The 20,007-nt window shown below is 41.5% G+C and overlaps 1 protein-coding gene across 2 annotated transcripts in view; it reads right to left on the reverse strand.

Annotated features, from left to right (window-relative positions):
* TBC1D9 (TBC1 domain family member 9) overlaps positions 1–10,993 on the reverse strand; it is a gene marked incomplete at both ends in the record, with an annotated part of 113,907 nt that extends 102,914 nt beyond the window's left edge. For both annotated transcript variants that reach the window (XM_080697371.1, XM_080697370.1), the window contains one exon: positions 10,864–10,993. In XM_080697371.1, coding sequence (XP_080553497.1) covers positions 10,864–10,993 — 130 coding nt within the window. The remainder of the gene's footprint in view (positions 1–10,863) is intronic.
* Between the last annotated feature and the right edge of the window lie 9,014 nt (positions 10,994–20,007).

The following is a 20,007-nucleotide window of genomic DNA, read 5'->3' on the forward strand; positions in this document are numbered from 1 at the left end:
ATAAAAATGAGCCTCCACCTTTGGTGACAGCCTCTAGTCTAAATGCCCTGTGTTCTAACTCACCTGGGATCCACGCAGCTCTTAAAACTGCAGAAAAAGCTCCGGAGTGCTTTAATTTTTCAGAGATAGAGTCCATAGCTTTTGTTTTGTTTTGTTTAGATTCTTGGTGGGGGTGCAGGGGTTATAAAGAGAAAAGAATATTAACATACACATTATATTAAGTCTTGGAAAAAATGTTAAATAGCTAGGCATGGTGGTGCATGCTTGTAATCCTAGTACTTGGGAGGCTGAGACAGGAGAATCACAGGTTCCCAGCCAGCGCGGCAACTTCTTAATGTCCTCTGCAACTTAGTGAGACCTTGTTCCAAATTAAAGAATAAAGCCTGGCGTGGTAGCGCACGCTTGTAATCCCCGCGCTTGGGAGGCGGAGACAGGAGGATGGCGCAGGTTCGAAGCCAGCCGCGCTGACTTAAGAGACCCTGTTTCCAAATAAAAATATAAAACAGGTCTGGGAGTGTAGCCCAAGGGTAAAAAGGGCTTCCAGGAACCCCAGTACCACAAAAATAAATAAATAAATAAATAAATAAATAAATAAATAAATAAATAAATAAGAGGGCAGGGGGTGTAGCTCAGAGGTAGAATGCCCCTGGTTTCCATCCCCAGTGCCACAAAAAGGGTGGCTGGAGATGTAGCTGAGAGGTAGAATGCACCTGAGCTCAATCCCTAGTACCACAAATACACACACATACACACCACGGATGTTAAATAAATATAAAATCATCAGATAGGCTCCCACTTAATGCCGTGAGACCTAGTGCAAGTCTCTGCTCTCTCTAAGGTTTAGAGTTCTTCTGCATAAAACAGGGATCATAGTAGCATCTGCCCTATGAATGACATAGCCATCGGCAACATGCACTCCTGAGAGCAACTATATAAGGTGGATAAAATATACTTGAAAAAAAATTGAAAGAGATAAATGATCACATATGGAGAAAGAGAGTTTTGAGAGGAAGAGTCCAAATTGTTGGGAGACAATTTATTTGCCTCTTCTAGAGGGTGCTGCTGGGCAGAGACAGCATGTGCTTCTACTAGAACCCAGACTGGAGAGAGCAGAGCAGGGACAGTGCCACCAAGAGGCAGGGAAGCTCAGGGTGTCTTCTCACCTTGGACTGGATGCTCGAAGGATGCGGCCGAATTATAACTCTCAATCTTAAGTCAGCAAAACCACCCAGGCTGAAGCTCAGTTCTGAAAAGATCAAATCCCAAATCCTAAACAGAAAGTGACTTTTGCTTCCAACTATTAAAAAAAATCTCTCTTGCAGAAGCTACTGATATTAACTTCTACAAACCAGGTGCAGTGGCGCACACCTGTTAACACTACGCTGGGGAGGCTGAAACAGAAACATCGCAGGTTTGAGGACAGCACACAATCACTTAGCAAGAACTTGTTCTAAAATTTAAAAAAGCAAAAAATAAAAAATAAAATAAATACAAAGGAAAAGGGCTGGGTATGTAGCTTGGAGGCAGAATGAGCCAGGTTCAATCCACAGTAACACACACACACACACACACACACACACACACACACACACACACGTAGCCAGGCATAGAGGATGACCTTGCAGCATGAATGAAAATAAAAATACCAGACAATAGAACAGATGTTCATGGGCTCCAGAGTGACGTTAGCAGAGACTTTAAAAGAACTCTATTTGCTCAAAAAACACAAAACAACAACAACAAAAAAAAGAGCAAGATCAGGAATTGTGGCTGGTGTAACTTATAAAAATGAACCAAATGGAAATTTTAGAACTGAAAACTAATTTAGAATGCTTAGGCTTAAAAGGAGATTAAATGCAGCTTAAGAACTAGTGAATTGGAACCTGGATCAGAAGAGAATGACCCAAAGTAAAAATCAGTAGAAAATACAGTATAAACGTCAAACGTCCATGTCATGGGAATGCCAGAAGAAATGAAGAAAACAGAGGGGAAGCAATATATCTGAGTAGACAATAATCGAGAGGTTTCTAAAACCAACACAAGACAGATTAAAGAAATCATACTACTCCACAGCAGGGTGTGTGTGTGTGTGTGTGTGTTTTACTGGGCACTGAACCCAGAGGCATTATACCTCCAAGCTACACCCCCAGTCCTTTTTATTTTTATTTTATTTTATTTTTTGTGGGTCTGGGGATGGAATCCGGGGGCGTTTGACCTCTGAGCTATACCCCCTGTCCTATTTTTTATTCTTTATTTTGAAACAGGGGCTCACTAAGTGGCAGAGGGCCTCACTAAGTAGCTGAGGCTGGCCGCAAACTGCAATCCTCCTGTCTCAGCCTCCCAAATGCTGGGATTACAGGTGTGCGCCATCATGTCTGGCTCCTTTTTATTTGCTTATTTTTTTTGAAACAGGTCTCTCTACGTTGTTGAGAGTCTCCCTAAGCTGGTGAGGCTGGTCTCAAACCTGCAATACTTCTGTCTCATCCTCCAACTACTGGGATTGCAGGCATGCATCACCACATCCAGCTCCTAAGCAGGATTTTTAAAAATCTGTAAATTACTTGATCACAGTAAAGCAACAGAACACCAAAGTTAAAGATGATAATGTTGGCCAGGTGTGGTGGCGCACGCTTGTAATCCTATTACTTGGCAGGCTGAGACAGGAGGACACGGGTTTGCGACCAGCCTCAGCTACTTAGTGAGGCCCTTTGCAACTCAGTGAGACCCTGTTTCAAAATAAAGAATAAAAAACAGGACTTGGAGTGTAGCTCAGAGGTAGGATGTCCTGGGTTCCATCCCCAGCACCACACACACACACACACACACACGCACACACACACATACACACACACACACACACACGGAAAAGAGTGTTAAAAGAGTGACAGTTTACTTCTCAAAAGAAGCAATATAAATCAGACAATGGAACAGAATTTCCACCATGCTTAAAAAATATAAACTGAAAACCATTCAGGGAAAAAAAAATCCTTCAAGAACAAAGATATAATGAAGCCATTTACAGATGTATAAAAACGAGTACGTGTGTCATCACCAGACAGTAAAGGATGTTTTTAAAAACATCCAAAAACGTCAGAGATGGAAGAAAAGAATACCACTAAAATGAGAACTGTGTGCAAATCTAATTGAATACCAAATTTTAAAACAGCACTAATTATATATTCTTGAGTGGAAACAATGTTAAGCATTAAATATGTGACAGGCACATAGGTTGGGAATGGAAGTAGATAGTTAAAGTGTTCCACGGTCCTTTTATTCACAAAAAGCAAAAGAAAAATAAAAAGAATTAAGAGTGCTTACTAATAATAGTAAATGAAACCAAAGTATAAATGGACAATATATTTTGATAAGTCAAAATGCCTTTGCAATTTTGAGGATAACCATTAAAGAACAATGAAATGAATGTAAAACCTTTAGCTAATGGAGCCTTTAACAAATGTAGCATCAATTACAAAGTAACCCTTGTATATCAATAGAAGGTAAAAAGGCAAATAAAAACACAGGACAGGTAGAAAAAAATAGAAAGTACTTAATATAATAGTAGATTTAAATCCACACATGCCTTCTACCAGGAGGCAAAGATTTCAAAATGGATTAAGAAAAAATATCAATTATCTGCCTATTTATAAAAAACATCCAAAACATAGGGTGTATAAAAGTTCAAAGTAACAATAAAGAACAGATACCATATGACCAATAAATAAATCTTTTGTAACTATGACAAGGAGGTGTTTAGCAATTCTGAAAAATTGGCAAATATTTAATAATAATAAGATGCTCCATTTGCCAGGAACATATTAAAAGTATAAGTGTGTATACACCTAATATTATAGCCTCAAATCATATGAAACAAACATGCACAGAAGAATAAAAATAGTCAAAACCATAATTATGATACAAGAATTAAATATAACTCTGTAACTTCAGAATTAGAAGATTGAAAAATTACTTAAGATATGGAATACTTGATTAAAAGTTCTAAACTTGATCAACCTAATATAAATGAATAATTTATACAGCAGCTGCAAGATACAAGTTTCTCTCATGTTAAATATCTTACCATTACAAAAAATTGGCCACCAGCACAGCATAAATAAGTCTTAATAAATTTCAAAGTATTAACATATAAAATATGATTATTGGTTCTGATTGCACTTAAATAAATATAAAGATGTTTGGAGATTAATAACTATATATAAAATAACTCAAAATTTTAAAAGATGAAAATGGAAACTATTTTGAGTGAAATAATCATCAAAATAATATGTAACAAAACTTAATTGCAAAATGCAAACAAAGTCATGCTTAGGCATAAATGTATGGTCTTGAAATGTATATATTAGAAAGTAAGACTGAAAATCAATTAACTAAGTGTCATTTACTTTTTCAACAAATGTACATCAATATGTTTAAAAATCTGGATGAAAATTATAAACTCTAGAGATATATAACTTATAGAACCGAGAGTAAAATAAATGTTTAAAATATTCGAAAACTGCTATACTACGGAGCCTGCCAAGGGGTGAGGCCGGTGCCAGGGCCAGTGAGGCCGGGATCAGAATCTGCTGTGAGGCAAGGCCGGGTCTGGGGCTTCTGAGGCTGGGACCGGAGCCTGCTGAGGGGTGAGGCTGGGATCAGAGCCTGCCATGAGGCAAGGCCGGTGCTGGAGCCAGTGAGGCCAGGATCAGAGTCTGCCAGGTGGCCAGGCCAGTGCCAGGGCCTTCAAGAGTGGGATTGGAACTTGCAATGCGGTGTACACAGAGAAATATCTCAGAAAATAAAAAATCAGATGCTTTCCCTAATAAACAAAACTCGGAAGAAATGGGTAATAGGAGGAGATCTAGTTGAAGAAAGGGCCCTATGGAGGAGCAATTAAGGTGACCAATCAGAGGGGATGGGATGGGGGAGATAGAATCTCTTTAAAACACATGATATATGTAAACAAATATATCAAAGTTAATCACCAAATCAAGCATGGGATCAAGGGAGGGGGAGGGAATGGGATGGGGATTGGATAAAGGCTAATTGGATGATGTGTGCTTGTATATCCTCACAACTCTTGTATTCCATTGTGATGTTTGACTACAAAGCACCAATAAAAATATATATAAAAAAGAAAAGTGCTATGCTATTCAAGGAAAAAATATTACCACAAAGGAATCTTCAAGGCCAGGCAGCCTCACTGATAGATTCTGCTGACCATGTAAGAATCAATTAATACTGATAGAGTGCACACTCCCCACCTTATTTCTTAAGGCCAATATAACCTTGGTTAGATTGTCAAAATTTGACAAGGATGTAATAAAAAAATACAGGCTGATATATAAGGACACAACAATCCTATGCATTAGAAAATAGTATTGATAAATATATAAAAAGAATAACATATCATACCCAAGTTGAATTATTGTATACATGCAAGTTTGATTAAACACTTGAAAATCAGGTAATAAAATTCACCAAACAGATTTTTTTTAAAAAAAAAAAAAGAGAAAATCACACTTCATTAAAGACAGAAAAGTACTTGAAAAAATTCACCATCCATATAATCACTGTTGGCAAACTAGTAAAAGGAATTACCTTAGAGTTAAAGAAAGAAAAATACCTACAAAAATCATCATACTTAGTAATGGACAAATATTTAAAGCATTTTTTGTGAGGCTTAGAAAAGGGACATGGCTATGCGCAAGACCCGTGTCAATTCACAATTGTATATGAGGTCCTAGCATTTGAATAAAAGCAAATAAAAACTTTTAACACCATAATGATTAGGAAAGAAACAAGACTCAGTATTATCAGATGATTTGGGCGTAAATATAGAAAGAAAATACAGATAAATCACTAGGATTCTTTTCTTAAGTTAGCTACAGTCTAGATGCAAGGTCACTATAAGAAAATAATTATTGTATATTTCTATATCCCAGCAAAAAAAAACTTAGAAAATGAGTTTTTAAAAAGAATCTCCAACAAATGAAAAAAATGTAAACACTTAGGAATAAATCTAGTAAGATGTATAAGACCTACCATGCAAAAATTATAAGATATTATTTTGAGAATTTTTAAAGAGATAAATAGAGGAATATACCATGTTCATGAACTGAAAGACTTGATATTATAAAGATGAAATTATTTCCAGAATTTATTTATTAACTCAAGGTAATACCAATTAAAATCCCATTGGTTTAAAAGTCTTTGTTGCTGATGTTGTTTTGTTTTGTTTTGTTTTTGCGGAACTTAATAAAGTGATCTAAAATACTGTACCAATGTAAAAGTCAAAGAATAACAAAGAATCTTAAGAGAATGTGATCTACTAAAACAAATTCTTATTATAAAGCTACAGCATGAGTCAGGCATGGTGGTACACACTTGTAATCCCAGTACTTGGGAGGCTGACACAGGAGGATTTCAGGTCCACCGTCAGCCTCAGCAACTTAGTGAGGCCCTCTGCAACTCAGTAAGACCCCATTTCAAAATTTAAAATAGGGCTAGAGGTGTAACTTGACTTATAACTCACACAACACGCAAAAAATTAATTCCCAGTAAGAATTATATGTAAACTTGGAAGTTAAACTGTAAAGTTTCCAGAAGATACTATAGATGAGTATCTTTATAATCTTAAAGTAGGAAAAGACTTCTTAAACAGGGCACAATGAAACACATCAAGGAAACAGAATCTATATAGGTTTGGGTGTTAAAATTGAAAGCTCTAGGCAATCAAGAGAACAATGCAAGAGAATAAAGATTCTGCCACACACTTAACCGATAATGGGCTCATATCTAGAATTAAAAAAAAAAACCCTACAAATTAGTAAGAAAGAAAGAAATAACCCCATTGAAAATGAACAAGAGACTTGAACAACCATGTCACAAAATATTTCAAATGACCGATAAACGTATAAAAGTATGATGCTTACCTTCATTAGCCAGGAAAAGCAACTTAACCTCACAATGTGATATTATTACCCAACCAGCTCAATGGCTAAAATTACAAAGACTGGCAACGTTCGCAAGCATATGGTGCAGAGGGAATTCCTCGATGCTGCTGTGGAAGTATATTGGTAACTACTTTGGAAGTACTTTGGGGTTATCTATTAAAGCTGATGATACACATATCCTAAATTCCAGAAATTCCCCTCCTAGACATGGACCAGATAAAAAATGTACACCACAGGTGCCAAGATATGCGCAAAAACAACCTTAGCTAAACTATGCATAATGTCCCCTAATGGATCATCCAAAGTTCACCAGCAGTACAGTTAGTAAATAGCAAATAAATTATAGTACAATCATATAATAGTTTTCTGCATGGCATAGAGAAATGGGCAAATGAAAGCCACAAACCGCGATATTTATCAATATCACAAACACAACGCTAAGCAAAATAATTCAGGCACAAACACATACTCCATGAATCTTTTTCATTCCTTTCTCAAAAAAACCAGGCAAAACCAACATATTGTGTTTGGGGATATGTTCTTTGTTGAAAAAAAAAAAGTCCATTACAAAAGCAGGGAAGTATTTACCATTTCATTCCTTTAAAATAAAAAAAAAAACAGGCAAAACCAAAATATTGTACTCTTTGTTAGAAAAACTGTAAGAAAAGCAAGGACATATTTACCAAAAAACATCAGGACAGTTTCTACCTTTGGAGATGGTGAGAGTTGTAACAGGGTGGGGGTCACAGGGGCTTCTGGGGCATTGGTGAGATTCTATTTTTTTTTTTCTTTTTTGCAGGTCTGGGGATGGAACCCAGGGACATTTGACCTCCGAGCTACACCCCCAGCCCTATTTTTATTCTTTATTTTGAAACCGGGTCTCACTGAGTTGCAGAGGGCCTCACTAAGTAGCTGAGGCTGTCCGTGAACCGGGATCCTACAGTCTCAGCCTCCCGAATGCTGGGTTACAAGCGTGCGCCACCATGCCAGGCTGAGATTCTAATTTTTTACACGGGTGTTGCTTACAAAGTGTTCACTTTGGGATAAATCATTGGTCTCTACATCCCATTCCTTGCACTTTTCTGTATGCATGTGAAATCTCAGCTAAAAAGCAATGAATCAACACATGCCCAATAGAAGGGTCCACTGCATCAACACCTGTGCATACTGCCTGGGATGGAGAACAACACAGCTCAATTCTGTTTAAAAGAACTGGCAAGTGTCTTCGCTTTGGCCTGTATCTCATAAACTTTAGTGTTAACATCTTGCTAAGTGCCATGACAGCCACACATGAAGCTCTGCAGGCCAGTTCACACTGGACAGGTCTCCTTCCCAATTATCTACCATCATCCATTGGCTGAGTAGATGCAGTCACTGGGTCTAGATAATGTACATTACATACAAGTCTGAAGATCTAGAAAATCTCCAACCACTGATTCCCAGTGCAGGCCCGTCTTTTTCTTTCTTCAGATCTCAGCCCCTGTCACATAGGGACCTCTTTCCTTTGTCCCCATTCTGTCCCTGACTGGAGCTAACATGTTCCTCTCATATGACACTTGCATTAGTCATTTTTGGTGGGCCCCCACCTCCCCACATCCCTGGGAGACTGATCCGGAGGGAACACATCAACAGGACACCCAGCCCAGCTGGCTCCCACTGGGTTCTGTTCATGGAAGCCATGGTAGAAACTGAGAAGGTGGCTAAGGAGGAATCTAGGCATAAACACTCTCCTTGCTCTGGTCCGGGTTTCTAGGGCTGGCTCCTTTCTCTGGGCCCAAGCTCCTCCTCCCTCGCTCAGGCCTTAATGGACTCCAGTAACATCATCCCGGCCTCTTGGTAACAGCTTCCTGCAGCTAGCCTTCACTGACTCTGACAAAGCCCGCCTCCATCTTTCTAATTTGTCTTTTCACTGACTCCCTTCATGTGGACTGGCTTGGGCTGTGTTTTTGGCTGGGATCCTCCACAGTAGTGATCTGACATTACTGGATGTCACTATTTCCCTAGCATCCGTCTTTTTCTACTAAGCTGTTAGCTTCCTGTCCCTTCGGAAGTTGCCAATAAATAGTTGCTAATGCTTTTGGAGTCTAACTCACATTAGACTGAGAACATAGTCTTACATAGTACAAGGATGTTTAAAATGCCCCTGCTACATTTAAAAGTGGTACCCATTTATTAGACCAAACATGTTACTTCTTTTGGCTGGCAATAGCTTGTTAGCAGGAATATTTATACTCGTGGAGATAATTTCAATTATTACACAAATAAGTGCAATAGCTTTGGGTTTGCAGTTTAAAGGATATCATTTTTATCTATCTGAAATAATTCATTCATGACAGGATTATAAGTATACAACCATGAGCTCGTAGACTGTAGTCAGCTGTAACTCTGGGTCTCAGTAGAAACACAATAAAAATGTTACACAGGGGGGAAAAGGCTCTGTATCCTTGAATTTTTCACATCCCATTGCAAATGACTGGGAAGTTTTATACCTAGTGGTTATTGAGATGGCAGAGTTAACTCTAGCGGGAAATGCTGCCACTATGATAAACTATCTACATGGTTCCTAGGTTTAAAGAAGGGTCATCTAGGTTGATCCCAATATTAAATATGCAAGCTACACATTAAGGTTCAGTTTGATAACTCCTACAAAATGAAGTGGAAATATCTGATTCCAGTTCACTAGTCGGTGTTTCCTTAATGGGGCTGGAGCTCTACAGATTTTTCTCTCTCCCGGTAGAAAAGTACAAAATAAAATAAAAACCAGATTGCCTACAGGCTATTTGATGCAACTAGCAAAATCTCTCAAACATATGTCAGTATAGGCTAGACCACATGAGCCATGAATTATGAGAAAACCGGCTTAAAATATAATCACAATGAAAGGCATACCATATCAACAACCTTTATCTCATAGCAGGGCATTGTGAAAGCAAATTATCTGACTCACAAACCCTGAGGGTGAAATATTGTCAACGCTGAAAAGGTTAAAGGGCATCTCTTTTCTGTTTCTCTTTCCTGGTGAAACTTCTATTTCTTCTGCTAACTTCTTGCACTGTAAAAAGTATTCCAGTTCGGTTTGTCCTAACCAGGGGGAGTAGAAGGTTCAGCCTCTCAAGCGCGGTGGGAGTTTAAGGTTATGTGTAACCGCCCACCATACAAACTGGCTAGTTAACAAAGAAAGATCTTTCGGATGTGAAACTCATCCGAGGGGTCTGATGGAGCTTATAATCCCGAATGACAGACACCGCAGGGCTTCAGTTACTGCTGCCTTCATCATAACCTTGGGCAGAGGGGAGAAGTAGCTGAGTTAAAATGAGTAACACAGCCAATTCGGCACAGGGCTAGCTAGATAACCTGCTTTGTTTTAGGCCTAATCATGTGCAACAGAAGAACATTTTTCCTTATTCATTCTCGTCGGTCATATATATAGACAACTCACGTAGGAAATGACAACATCAGTTCCTTACCGCTTCCCTCCCAGAAACTTCACAAAAGAGCCTTTTATACCTGATCCTATTACCAGTAAGACCCTGAAGTCAAAATTAACCACCCCATCGCCCCTTCCCCATACATACTATCAAGCGATGTTTTTAAAGGGGGAGGGGGAGGGAAGACCATTCAATTCCAAAGCGATCTCCCCCAATCACCACCCCAGACTCTCATCAACACCACCCCCACTTCTGGGGCGCCCCGAACTCCATGACCCCTTCGAGTCTTGCCTGACCCGATCAGACAAGAAGAAGCATCTTTTAACCCAGCTTGAAAAATCAGGGCTCGGGAGAGCTTCGGGGCGCAGGTGGGGCGGGCGGCCCAGCCCCGGGGGAGCGGGCGGCGCCTGGTGCCCGCAGCCCAGGGCCGCAGTGCCGGGTCCCATCCCCGTCCTCCCGCAGGGACGCCCGGGGGTCCTCACCCGCCAGTCCGCCGCCGCCGCCCCCATCGCCGGCGTGCCCCTTCCTCCGCTGCAGGATGAAGTAGGGGTTGGCCCTCTCGGTGATCCACAGCGCGTTGGCCAGCAGCACCTCCTCGGGGTTCACCCACATGGTCCCGGCCGCCGCGGGCGGGCGGGCGCACAAAGGGCTCGCGGCTCGGCCGGGGCGCAGGAGACTTCACCAGGGGGCGGCCCGCGGCGCCGGGGCCACGACAAAGCCGCGGCGGGCGGCTGGGGAGCACGGCGAGGACGGCGGGGACGCGGGCCGGGCCAGCAGCATCCTCCCTGCGGCGCCGCCGCCCAGGCCCCGCTCTGCAGCCCGGCCCCGGGAGGAGGGCGCGCGGGAGCGGGAGGAGCGGGAGCTGGAGGAGCGGCAGGAGGAGCTGGAAGAGCTGCAAGAGACGCTGGGGGAGCCGCAAGAGTCGCTGGAGGAGCAGCTGGAGGAGCCGCAGGAGGAGCGGGAGCAGCGGGAGGAGCAGCGGGAGGAGGGCTGCAGGCGATCGGTGCGGTCGCTGGGCGTCGGGCACCCAGTGCAGGGCGCTGGGACCCTGCGAAGGCAGCAGGGCAGCTGGGCTCAGGAGCTGCGAGCAGAGGTCGGGGACGCGGCTCCTCTGCGGGCTCGGAGCCCTGCACCCGGCTGCTGAGGCTGGCTGCTGCGCGGGAGCCTTGGCGGGGCCGTGTGCCAAGCCCTGGGCCCCACGCCCATCCCAGCAGGGAGGACGCTGCGCGCCCGTGTGCGCGCGTGTGTGTGCGCGTGTGCGCGCGCGCTGTGTGTGTGTTTAAGGCTGACGCCGTCCGAGACAGCGCCACCCCTCTTCCCAGGAAATGTATCTCTCAAGGTTCCAGACCCGGAGCCGGGTACCCGGGTGGGAAGTGGACGCAGCCAATGGGCGTCGATGTTTTCGTTTCCTGCATCCCGATGGCGAGTCAGGCGCTGCGACTTGTCGCCGCCGGCCCCTCCCCCTCTCCGGGCCGCCGTAATTAAAGTGGCCGGCTGAGTGCATTACATCACTTCTTTTCCTTGACCTGTAGGGCATGAGCAATGGCGAAGTTGGAAGGGGGCCCAGGAGCCTAGACCAACGAATTCACACACCGCAGCTGCTCCTATAGCAGGCTTTTGGAGCTCTGAGGATGGGGCATGACACAATTCAGAGATTTGCCCACGCTTCAGAGATGGATTAATTTTTTTTTTTTTTTAAGAAAGGGAAACCAGAGACACACAAACCAGGCAGCTTTATCCTAAGAGAGTTTTTACTTTGCCCACAGACAGGAGTCTCCTGTGGCCACAGCCCCATCCACCCGCTTTATCTCTCTAATGACTGGTTCAGGAGGAGCATCTGGGGAAGAGGTCATCACAAAGATGCTCCCTGCACCTAAGGATGCCATGGTGGGCGTTTGGCAGACTCTGCTTTGACCAAGATGTCAGATAACACAGGAAGCTCTCCCCTTTCCAGATGAACACAACAGTCAATGAAAGTCTTGAGTTGCTAGGGTTCAAATGTTGACTCCAAAATTCAGGTATTGTCAGTGTGATCATCTTAAGAGGTCGGACTTCTCTTTAAGAGGTTGGGCCAGAAGGGCTTCTCCTACAGGAATAGGAGTCCTTGTAAGAGGCTTCACCTGGCAGTCTTAGGCTACTTTGCCCTTCCCTTAGCTTCTGTCCCAGTACCACTATAAATAAATAAATAAATAAATAAATAAATAAATAAATAAATAAATAACAGTATGATTACTGATGACACACATATGCAAAAACTGCTTTAAACGTGTTTATAACAATATTTCTGAAGTGCCTCTTTCACGTTCTATAAGTATCAGTTTTATTTTTATTGTGTTTGGTACTAGAGATTGAATGCAGGGGCATTCTACCTCTGAGCTACAACCCCAGCTTTATTTTTTTTATTTTTATTTTGAAACGGCTCTCTCACTAGGTTGATGAGTCTCACTACCTGCTGAGGCTGTCCTCGAACCTGCAATCCTCTTGTCTCAGCCTCCCAAGTACTGGGACGTACAGTGTACTCACAAGTACATGTGCCACCATGCCCGGCTTAACTATCATTTTTAAAAACTCTACTAAGTGCTTTAATTCTATTATTTGAAATGTCTTTATAGTGCTTAAACATGTAGCATGAAACCAAAACCTCTAACCTAATCTTAAGCTGCAAATTTAGCCTTGCCTCTTTAAAATCTGTTGTTGCCAAAATATTATTTACTTTTATAATTCATTCATTCATTCATTCATTCTTCAGCGTGAAATGATTAAATGCTTACTTAAGCTCTAGGTCCTGAGGATAAAAAGTGAACAAACTGTAGAAAAATCCCTGCCTTTGTGATTATTAAAATATAAACTTGGAGAATTCCGGGAAGATGGCGACCGAGAAAAGCGGGGCTTAAGAGCCCCGCTAACAACAAATCTCCATTACCACAAAATCAGCGCCTTTCATAGCCAGAAAACACCATCACCAATGAAACAAAAAATCACCAGGCTCCAGAGAGAAAGCGGACTGAGAACAGAGCCACAGAGGAGATACACCGGCCTCACGCCCGAGGACACGGCGGACGCGGCAGCAGCGCCATACTGCCGGCGGCACCGGTGAATTCACCGGACGGTTACAGCAAGCTGAGGTGAGCCGCTGCGGAACAGCCAGGCGGGATTTCTCCGCGCAGAGAGCATCTAAAGCTCCCAGTGGCCGAGCTCAGCACACGCTGCAGGGATTCAGAGTGGAAATCAAAACCAAGAAGAAAAACACCAGCCCCACAGCCGAGGGCGTAGCAGTGGCGCCATATTGCCACCGGTGGCGGCAGCACCGAATTTAGCGAGGCCAGTACAGCTACATCTGCGTACTCAAGAACAGTGAGTCAAATTGCGGGCCACAGAGGAGAAATCCCAGTACTGTACTCCCTGGGTCTTGACCCAGTGGGGGAGGGGCGGTGGCAGAGATATCACACCATAGGAGAACGTGCAACCTGGCACCCCCCACAGTCTAAAGCAGCCTCTATCGACTCTCTGGGTCGGAGACTCTGATACAACCCAGTAAAGGAGTAGTGGGGTCTGAGATACTACTGACTCGAGATCCAGAACACCTTAAGTGAAGTCATAGTGACCCAAGGGAAGAACCCAGAGAAGGCACAAACATCCAAAATCATGGGAAAGAGGAATAATACCGGAGCAATAAGTGCCCACAACCCCACAACATCAGAACCCGATAAAACAGAAAATCAGAGATTTCTAGAAGATCAAATCAGGAAAATAACTGTAGAAATAATAGAGGTGCTTCGAAAAGAACTCAGAGAGAGCCAAAAAGAGATAAAGGATGCAATTAATGAAGTAAAGGCCTCAATTCAAAGCACAAACAACCGATTAGAACACATGGAGAACAGAATCTCGCTCTTAGAAGATGAGCAATCCAAAAATGAACGCATAGTTTCTAATCTAGAAAAAAATATCCGACAGCAGGAATCTGATATTGAAGAAATATGGGCCCATTTTAAGAGAGCTAACCTAAGAATAATTGGAATAGAGGAGGGAAAAGAAAGTGAAACCAAAGGGATCAACAATCTCTTCAAGGAAGTAATAGCAGAAAATTTTCCAGACATAGAGCAAGAGGTCGATACACAGGTCCAGGAAACTTATAGAACTCCCTTTAGACAGGATCGGAGAAGAGGATCCCTACGCCACATAATTGTCAAAATGACCAATGTGGAAGCCAAGCAGAGAATCTTAAAGGCAACAAAAGCAAAGGGCCAAGTGACATTCAGAGGCAAACCAATTAGAATCACTCCAGACTTCCCAAACCAAGTCATGAGAGCCAGAAGGGCTTGGAGTAACATATTCCAAACTCTGAAAGAAAACAACTTTCAGCCAAAAATTTCCTACCCAGCAAAACTTTCTATCAAATTAGATGGAGAAATAAGAAGCTTCCATGACAAACAGAAACTGAAGGAATTTATGTCTTCAAAACCAGCACTAGAGAAAATACTCAAAGAGATTAACTACAAAGAAGAAATAGGTAACACACACCAGAACCAGAGAAACAAGATTTTCCATCCAACAGACAACTAAGATTGGTTATCTGTGGAGATTCATTACTTATGTTAGTCTTTTACCTATCTCTAAAGGGTATTGTTTGCCTTTATTGTTGTTAATTTTTAGGATTTCTAGTTGGAATATTAATATACCTTCAGATATAGCAATTTTAAATATTTTATCCCATTCTATTAGTAACTGTTAACTCTGTTTACATTGTCTTTGGATATACAATTTTTTTTATTTTTTAGGGAGTTTGTATACTCCTCTGTTGCCTGTGCCATTGAAATCATAACCAAGAAATCACTGCCAATTTCAATGTTGTGAGGTTTAATGACCCAGATTTTCTCCTAAAAGTTTATAGTCTTAAGATTTATATTTAGGTCTATTATCTATTTTGAGTTAATATTTGTATATGGGATTAGGTAAGGGTCCAATTTTATTCTTTTCCATATAATTATTATTTTTTAACAATATTTAGTTAAAAGATTAATATTTCCACCACCAAATGTTCGTGGAAACCTTGTCAAAAATATCTTGACAATATAGGGAAGAATTTAGCTCTAGGCTTTTATTTAACTCCAATGGTTTATATATCTGCCTTTAGAACAGTACTACACTGTTTCAATTATTGTAGCTTTATATGGTTTGAAATCAGAAAATATATATCTTCTAGCTTTGTTCTTTTTCAAGATTGTTTTGGGTACCTAGAGTCCATATTCCATATTAGGATAGTTTTTTTCTGAAAAATAAATATATAAATATATGATAGTTTCACCTAAAAAATAGAAAAAAAATATTCTCTGGTAAGAAAGAAAGCAAAAAGAAATATTGAAATGTTATCTTTAAGTCATCAAAAGCTTGGTATCAGACAAATGAAACTGTTATGTGAGATTATCATTTTTAATTTTAGATAAATTGCCATAATACTAGATGTCAACTACTAAGCCAAGCATGGGAGGGAGGGATAGGGAGAGAATGGGGTGGGGATTGGGTGGGGGCTGACTGGGAAAGTGTGCATGTATGTCTACAAAAGTATGTATCCTACTATGATGTATGAATACAGTGCACCAATAAAATATATATATATATACCAGAATAAAAATTCAGAAAAATAAAGACACATAATTTATAAAAAATAAAAATAAAATAAAATAAAATATAAACTTAATAAAAACCAAAACAAAATTACAAAAATTTGCTTTGAGAACCAGATCGGACACTAAGAGGAAAAAATAAACATTTTTAAATTCTTAGTCATTTTCTAGTTTCTTGGAAGAATTAGAGGATATTTCCAGGAAATTAGTGCTGCTGTTATTAAAATAAATATCAATAATCTATAGTAGAGGCGCATTGCAAAAAAAAAAAAAAAAAAGAAAAGAAAAGAATCAGAGAATTTCAAGGAGTTTGTGGTGACTGTGACTTGCTGGCCCCAGACTGCCAACCACTCACTTATTAAAATCAGACTTTGTTCAAAAAAGTAAAAAGGACAATCAAATAAGCATGAACTGAAAATGACACAAGAATATAATCAATGTGTTCCTCTGTGAAATAGATACATTTTATACTTTTTAATCCATTCACTTTGGTTTTAAGCCTAAAGATAGTTTCAAATCGCATAAAGTTAAAAATAAAAATTCCACAGATGTCTAGATGGAGAAGAGGTATGTATTAGCTTTTATTTTTAATCACTGTGACCAAAGTACTGGACAAGAGCAACTTAGAGAAGTTTATTTTGGTCCAAAGTTGGCTGGTTCCAATGAAAGAAAACTGTTCAATTCATGAGGTCCAGAAGCAGAGAGAAAGAAAGGAAGCAGCCATGGACAGATTTAGTCTTTACGACCAGGCCCCCAGGGGGCTACACCCCACCTCTAACCCTCCGTAATTACCATACACGAGCCTTTCTGGGGGACATCCTATATCCAGACCACAATGGGGTAAAAATGCACACACCTGTCTCCCCAAGACCTCCTACTCCCCTCCTCCAAATGGAAAGAATATAAGGTTCCGTTGGCCTCACCCTTGAGGAATTCATTGCGTTCAATTCTTAGTGGCAGATCTGACTGAGGCCAAATTGTGAGGGATGCTGAGATTGGCAATTCTCAGCCCATCCGTGCAGTTCACAGTAGTTAATTCCTTCTCACCCTCAGTCCTTTTCCAATAAGATCTTAAATGTGTGTTTGTGAGACTTGGCCCGCTCTTGGAGATACCGCCGAGTCTTAGAGACTGGATGTTTTGTGCAAACCTCCACCCCTCAATGCGACGCGTACTCCTTCATGACACAGTTCTCCTAGAAGAGAGGGTAGGAACTCTAGTCTATTGGTCATTTCGTGCCCCAGCGGTCCCTGGAGGAGTCAGCCAACTGAAAACGCAGTTCCAGCTGAAGCAGAGAGAATTCGCTCAGCAGAGTAATAAAGTGCTAATGCTTTCTGGGGAGAACACCACTCCTCACCCGCATCTTCTGTTGGAAAGTCATCTTTCAGCAAGGATCTTTTTTTTTTTTTTAAATGACCCTCTCTCCTTCATCTAACCTGAAAGAATGGTAGCTCTAGTTGGCTATATTTGGACTTCTATCTAGTGAGATTAGCCAACTGGGATACCAAAGAGTAATATTGTTTTGAAGATTTGAGACTTTGCAGGAACTTTGATATCTGATACGAAACCTTTCACAGTGAATTCAATTGCTAAACCAGCTGGAAAAACTAGACCAACCAGTCACCACAATATCAGCTCTGCAAGTAATATAGCTCACTGCTGATGCGGAAGCCACTGCTTGGTTCTTCTAAACATGCAGATATGGGTCTGGAGCCCATCTACAGCCAGTACCATCCCACTCTATGATGTGACTGGAGACAAGAGTTTCCTCAAAATTGCTCTGACCCATCACATTACTAACGTATGCCCACTCATTTAATTACTACTGCACTTTTGAATTCTGAGATGATCCAGCAATAAAAAACTAAATGAATCGGGCGTGGTGGCTCACACTTGTAATCCCAGCATTTGGGAGGCTGAGACAGAAGGATGGCAGTTTGCGGCCAGCCTAAGATACTTAGGCCCTCTGCAACTTAGTGAGACCCTGTTTCAAAATAAAGAATAAAAAATAGGGCAGGGGGTGTAGCTTGGAGGTTGAATGCCCCAGACCCACAAAAAATAATAAATAAATAAATGAAACATGATTTTTTTTATATGTTAGAATCACTTTGGAAAGATGATTTCTGTTAAATACATGTGTGTCCCAGGAAGGGAAGACAGACAGTAACTTCTCCAGTGGGAAAAAATGAAGCAGAGTATTAGCAAAAAAAAAAAAAAAAAAAAAAAAAAAACAAAGATGAACTATTTGTCATTAAAGAGGGCAAGGGTACAGTCTGGCTTAGTAGCCCACGCCTGTAATCCCAGTACTTGGAAGGCTTAGATGGGGGGATCACAGGTTCAAAAACAGCCTCAGCAGCTTAGTGAGGGTGTCAGCAACTTGGCAAGACCCTGTTTCTAAATGAAAAAGAAAATAGGGCTGGAGTGTATCTTGGAGGCAGAACATCCCTGGGCTTGATCCCCTGCACCGAAAATAATAAATAAATATATAAATAAATAAATAAATAAATAAACAAGGCAAATTTAAGTGGATGGGAAAGAATGATAAGGAAAAAAATCTATAACCCACAGGTGATGGTAGGGAAATGCTTATGTACTCCAAGTTTCTCTCTCGCAATTTCCCCGAGGGGTTAGATCATTACTACCCCAAGCTTACCACCTGCGCATTCATGGGTGACCAAGAGGGAGGTGTTTACATGACTACTGAGTTCCTAAACTGCAGTTAGGCTTCCAGATTTAGGAAACAAGGGCCCAAGAGTCTAATGACAGGAAATAAAAGCAGAGGAGAAAGGGAACGGATTAAAGCCACCTGGGTTAATGAGTAACCAAGCAGGGAGTTGGTCTTATTATTTAGATGGATATTATGGAATTAGACTGCCACTGCTTCTTTCTCTACACACTATTCTGAAAACTTTGCCCCTGTACTGTTCTGAAAAATATTCTTCTGAAAAACTAAAACAGTTCATATTTATATAATCCCTTCAGACTGTGACCTCTCATCATGGTATGGAGGTTGGACCATCGCTGACTGTCCAGATCGGAGTCACAGTGGTGGAGGAGAGGGGTTGGTGGGGGCGGCCCTGGGGCAAAATCATTAGACCTAAGAACAAGGGACAGAGTTGCAGACAAGCCTACATACAGAGATCGACACAAACTACTGCTGGCAAAGTGTTTTTTAATGATAGCATTTGCTCGAGTGTAATTTAATATTGTGTAAGCATAACATTTTGTTGTCATTTTCTTGCTGACACATCTAGTGGTTTGAATCTAGAGGAGGAGGAGGAGGAGGAGGAGAAGGAAGAGGAGGAGAAAAAGGAGAAGAAGAGGAGGAGGAGGAAGAGGAAGAAGAAGAAAAAAGAAAGAGGAGGAAGAGAAGGGGGCGATGAAGAGGAGGAGGAGGAAGAGGAAGAGGAGGAAGGAAGGAAGAGGAGGAAGAAGAGGGAGGGAAAAGAAGGAGGGAGCCAGGCATGGTGGCGCATGTTTGTAATCCCAGCATTCGGGACGCTGAGACAGGAGGATCTCAGATAGCCTCAGCTACTTAGTGAGGCCTTTTGCTATTCAGTGAGACCCTGTTTCAACATAAAGAATAAAAAATAGGGCTGGGGGTGTAGCTCGGATGTAGAATGCCCCTGGGTTCCATCCCCAGTGCTGCAAAAAAAAAAAGAAAGAAAGAAAGAAAGGAAAGAAAAATGGAAGTACAAAATAAAAGGAGAGAGAGGAGAGAGAGAGAGAGAGAGAGAGAGAGAGAGAGAGAGAGAGAGAGAGAGAGGGATTTTGTTACAATAACTTGATAAACTAAACTTAGACCAGAAACCTTCAGGAAGCGCTGGTCTCTCTCCTCTATCCCCCCCCCCCAACTTGTGGGGCTCCCTGCACATTTATTCTTTCTACACTGACAAGCCTCTCTGCTTACCTTAGTTGCTGTTTTCTCACAATTTGAGTACACATACGACCCACAATAGCCTCTCTGGTTCCATCACTATTGTGGCTTTCAAGCTATGGCTCCT

This window comes from Muscardinus avellanarius (genome assembly GCF_963383645.1).
Source record: "Muscardinus avellanarius genome assembly, chromosome: 6".
Classification (NCBI taxonomy): Eukaryota; Metazoa; Chordata; class Mammalia; order Rodentia; family Gliridae; genus Muscardinus; species Muscardinus avellanarius.